Below are 5,000 nucleotides of genomic sequence, written 5' to 3' on the forward strand. Positions count from 1 at the left end.
CCATACCTATGAAATGGCAGCTAGCGGTAGCATTACAGCCATACCTATGAAATGGCAGCTAGCGGTAGCATTACAGCCATACCTATGAAATGGCAGCTAGCAGTAGCATTACAGCCATACCTATGAAATGGCAGCTAGCGGTAGCATTACAGCCATACCTATGAAATGGCAGCTAGCAGTAGCATTACAGCCATACCTATGAAATGGCAGCTAGCGGTAGCATTTCAGCCATACCTATGAAATGGCAGCTAGCGGTAGCATTTCAGCCATACCTATGAAATGGCAGCTAGCGGTAGCATTTCAGCCATACCTATGAAATGGCAGCTAGCGGCAGCATTACACACACATACTGTATACAAAAGTATGTGGACGCCCCTTCAAATTAGTGAATTTGTCTATTTCAGCCACACCCGTTGCTGACAGGTGTAAAAATCAAGCATACAGCCATGCAATCTCCATAGACAAACATTGTCAGTAGAATGGCCTTACTGAAGTGGTCAGTGACTTTCAACTTGCCACCGTCATAGGATGAAACCTTGACAAGTCAGTCAAATTTCAACCCTGCTAGAGCTTCCCCGGTCAACTGTAAGATCTGTTATTGTGAAGTGTAAATGTCTAGGAGCAACAACGGCTCAGCCGAGAAGTGGTAGGCCACAGAAGCTCACAGAACGGGACCGCAGAGTGCTGAAGCGTATAAAAATTTTCTGTCCTCGGTTGTAACCCTCACTACCGAGTTCCAAACTGCCTCTGGAAGGAACGTCAACACAATAACTGTTCGTCGAGAGCTTCATGAAATGGGTTTCCGTGGCCGAGCAGCCGCACACAAGCCTAAGATCACCATGAGCAATGCCAAGCGTCGGCTGGAGTGGTGTAAAGCTCGCCGCCATTGGACTCTGGAGCAGTGGAAACGTGTTCTCTGGAGTGATGGACGGACGTATCTGGGTTTGGCGGATGCCAGGAGAACGCTACCAGCCCAAATGCATAGTGCCAACTGTAAAGTTTGGTGGGGGAGGAATATGGTCTGGTGCTGTTTTTCATGGTTCTGGCCCCTTAGTTCCAGTGAAGGGAAATCTTAACTCTACAGCATAGAATTATATTCAAGATTATTCTGTGCTTCCAGGTTTGTGGCAACAGTTTGGGAAGGCCCTTTCTTGTTTCGGTATGACAATGCCCCCGTGCACAAAGTAGGGTCCATACAGAAATGTTTTGTCGAGATCAGTGGGGAAGAACTTGACTTGCCTTCACAGATCCCTGACTTCAACCCATCGAATACCTTTGGGATGAGTTCAGGACGCCGACTGCGAGCCAGGCCTAATCGCCCAACATCAGTGCCCATCCTCACAAATGCTCTTGTGGCTGAATGGGAGCAAGTCCCCCTTGATGTTCCATCATCTAGTGGAAAACCTTCCCAGAGGAGTGGAGGCTGTTATAGCAGCAATGTTCCTACATCTAGTGGAAAGCCTTCCCAGGAGAGTGGAGGCTGTTATAGCAGCAATGTTCCAACATCTAGTGGAAAGCCTTCCCAGAAGAGTGGAGGCTGTTATAGCAGCAATGTTCCAACATCTAGTGGAAAACCTTCCCAGAAGAGTGGAGGCTGTTATAGCAGCAATGTTCCAACATCTGGTGGAAAGCCTTCCCAGAAGAGTGGAGGCTGTTATAGCAGCAAAGGGGAACCAACTCCATATTAATGTCCATGATTTTGGAATGAGATGTTCAATGAGCAGGTGTCCACATACTTTTGGTAATGTAGTGTACCAATGAGAGAGCAGCTTGGGTTATATTACCTCCATACCAATGAGCTATAGGGGCTAGCGTTAGCATTATATTACCTTCGTACCAATGAGCTATAGGGGCTAGCGTTAGCATTATATTACCTCCATACCAATGAGCTATAGGGGCTAGCGTTAGCATTATATTACCTCCGTACCAATGAGCTATATGGGCTAGCGTTAGCATTATATTACCTCCGTACCAATGAGCTATAGGGGCTAGCGTTAGCATTATATTACCTCCGTACCAATGAGCTATAGGGGCTAGTGTTAGCATTATATTAAGTATATGTGTAAGTATATATAGGTTCTATAGCAGCTAGCCTAGCGTTTAAGAGGCTAGGTATAACCGAAAGGTCGCCGGTTCAAATCCCCGAGCCGACTAGCTAGAAACATCTGTAAGTCGCTCTGGATAAGAGCGTCTGATAAATGAAGTATATTGTGATAAGTTACTTAACCCTGTGTTCCCAGGTATAGAAGAATCCCTGGTTGTTCAAAGGAGGAAGACTCTAAAACCTGGGTTCCTCCACTCCCCCTGGAAGAGTGCCTACGTACAACAACACCGGATAGAGAGCAACTGGAGGACTGGAGATATCACCTCACCTAAGGTATTATATAGAGAGGACTGGGGATATCACCTCACCTAAGGTATTATATAGAGAGGACTGGGGATATCACCTCACCTAAGGTATTATATAGAGAGGACTGGGGATATCACCTCACCTAAGGTATTATATAGAGAGGACTGGGGATATCGCCTCACCTAAGGTATTATATGGAGAGGACTGGGGATATCACCTCACCTAAGGTATTATATAGAGAGGACTGGGGATATCACCTCACCTAAGGTATTATATGGAGAGGACTGGGGATATCACCTCACCTAAGGTATTATATAACAGAGGACTGGGGATATCGCCTCACCTAAGGTATTATATAGAGAGGACTGGGGATATCGCCTCACCTAAGGTATTATATGGAGAGGACTGGGGATATCACCTCACCTAAGGTATTATATAACATAGAGGACTGGGGATATCACCTCACTTAAGGTATTATATAACATAGAGGACTGGGGATATCACCTCACCTAAGGTATTATATAGAGAGGACTGGGGATATCACCTCACCTAAGGTATTATATAACATAGAGGACTGGGGATATCACCTCACCTAAGGTATTATATAACAGAGGACTGGGGATATCACCTCACCTAAGGTATTATATAGAGAGGACTGGGGATATCACCTCACCTAAGGTATTATATAGAGAGGACTGGGGATATCACCTCACCTAAGGTATTATATAGAGAGGACTGGGGATATCACCTCACCTAAGGTATTATATAGAGAGGACTGGAGATATCACCTCACCTAAGGTATTATATAGAGAGGACTGGGGATATCACCTCACCTAAGGTATTATATAGAGAGGACTGGGGATATCACCTCACCTAAGGTATTATATAACATAGAGGACTGGGGATATCACCTCACCTAAGGTATTATATAGAGAGGACTGGGGATATCGCCTCACCTAAGGTATTATATAGAGAGGACTGGGGATATCACCTCACCTAAGGTATTATATAGAGAGGACTGGGGATATCACCTCACCTAAGGTATTATATAACATAGAAGACTGGGGATATCACCTCACCTAAGGTATTATATAGAGAGGACTGGGGATATCACCTCACTCTGGGTATGTCTCTGTGCCATTGAGGTAATACGTGTGTGTGTGTGTTGAGGGGTCAGGTAAAGGTATACAGGTGTGTGTGTGTTGAGGGGTCAGGTAAAGGTATACAGGTGTGTGTGTGTTGAGGGGTCAGGTAAAGGTATACAGGTGTGTGTGTTGAGGGGTCAGGTAAAGGTATACAGGTGTGTGTGTGTTGAGGGGTCAGGTAAAGGTATACAGGTGTGTGTGTGTTGAGGGGTCAGGTAAAGGTATACAGGTGTGTGTGTTGAGGGGTCAGGTAAAGGTATACAGGTGTGTGTGTTGAGGGGTCAGGTAAAGGTATACAGATGTGTGTGTTGAGGGGTCAGGTGAAGGTATACAGGTGTGTGTGTTGAGGGGTCAGGTGAAGGTATACAGGTGTGTGTGTTGAGGGGTCAGGTAAAGGTGTACAGGTGTGTGTGTTGAGGGGTCAGGTAAAGGTATACAGGTGTGTGTGTTGAGGTAAAGGTATACAGGTGTGTGTGTTGAGGTAAAGGTATACAGGTGTGTGTGTTGAGGTAAAGGTATACAGGTGTGTGTTCACTAGGCCGATTCTGCCGCTAACCGTTTTTAAAACGGAGTGACACGAAATTTCTCCGATTTATAGAAACTGTTCCTCGGGTTTGGTTCCTAAACGGTTTCCGTAAGTGGATACGGTTCTAACTTGGATTAAAAGCTTGTTGTATTTGTTTAATCTCTCTTGGATTCATCTTTACCAATCCTATAACTCACTCACAATGCCCCACCCTCCCTTCCCTCACAGGTCCTGAAGGGTCACGATGATCATGTGATCACATGTCTGCAGTTCTGTGGTGACCTCATCGTCAGTGGATCTGATGATAACACTCTGAAAGTCTGGTCTGCCCTGACCAGCAAGGTAAGACTGATATCCACACTATTCTGCTTCAGAGAAAGGGAAGGATAAGAAATATGTATTGACCAAGGAGAGAGGGACAAAAACTGATGTGGACACTAGATGTCCTTTACCTCAGCCCCCCCCCCCCCCCCCCCCTCCCCCCTGGCCTGTAAAGAGGGGGGGGCCCCTGGCCTGTAAAGAGGGGGGGGCCCCTGGCCTGTAAAGAGGGGGGGGGGCCCTGGCCTGTAAAGAGGGGGGGGGGCCCTGGCCTGTAAAGAGGGGGGGGCCCCTGGCCTGTAAAGAGGGGGGGGGGGCCCTGGCCTGTAAAGAGGGGGGTGGGCCCTGGCCTGTAAAGAGGGGGGGGGGGGCCCTGGCCTGTAAAGAGGGGGGGGGGGGGGGGCTGGCCTGTAAAGAGGGGGGGGGCCCTGGCCTGTAAAGAGGGGGGGGGGGGGGGGGGCTGGCCTGTAAAGAGGGGGGGGGGCTGGCCTGTAAAGAGGGGGGGGGGGCCCTGGCCTGTAAAGAGGGGGGGGGGGGCCCTGGCCTGTAAAGAGGGGGGGGGGGGGGCCCTGGCCTGTAAAGAGCACCAGGCTTGTTATTTGACTAACAACATGCACCTTTTTACTCTGATGGACAACAGAGGAAATCCTAGGACCTTGTT

At 48.0% G+C, this 5,000-nt stretch overlaps 3 protein-coding genes across 5 annotated transcripts in view; 2 read left to right on the forward strand and 1 right to left on the reverse strand.

Moving 5' to 3' along the window:
* The window catches only part of LOC139415790 (phosphatidylcholine:ceramide cholinephosphotransferase 2-like), a 742,387-nt gene that overhangs the window by 493,636 nt on the left and 243,751 nt on the right, over window positions 1–5,000 (forward strand). The window lies entirely within an intron of this gene.
* LOC139415792 (galactose-specific lectin nattectin-like) overlaps window positions 1–5,000 on the reverse strand; it is a 1,187,935-nt gene that overhangs the window by 132,354 nt on the left and 1,050,581 nt on the right. The window lies entirely within an intron of this gene.
* Window positions 1–5,000, forward strand: part of LOC139417055 (F-box/WD repeat-containing protein 7-like) — a 39,493-nt gene that overhangs the window by 26,215 nt on the left and 8,278 nt on the right. For both annotated transcript variants that reach the window (XM_071166300.1, XM_071166301.1), the window contains 2 exons: window positions 2,241–2,377; window positions 4,250–4,363. In XM_071166300.1, coding sequence (XP_071022401.1) covers window positions 2,241–2,377; window positions 4,250–4,363 — 251 coding nt within the window. The remainder of the gene's footprint in view (window positions 1–2,240; window positions 2,378–4,249; window positions 4,364–5,000) is intronic.

Source organism: Oncorhynchus clarkii, chromosome 9 (genome assembly GCF_045791955.1).
Source record: "Oncorhynchus clarkii lewisi isolate Uvic-CL-2024 chromosome 9, UVic_Ocla_1.0, whole genome shotgun sequence".
Lineage (NCBI taxonomy): Eukaryota > Metazoa > Chordata > Actinopteri > Salmoniformes > Salmonidae > Oncorhynchus > Oncorhynchus clarkii.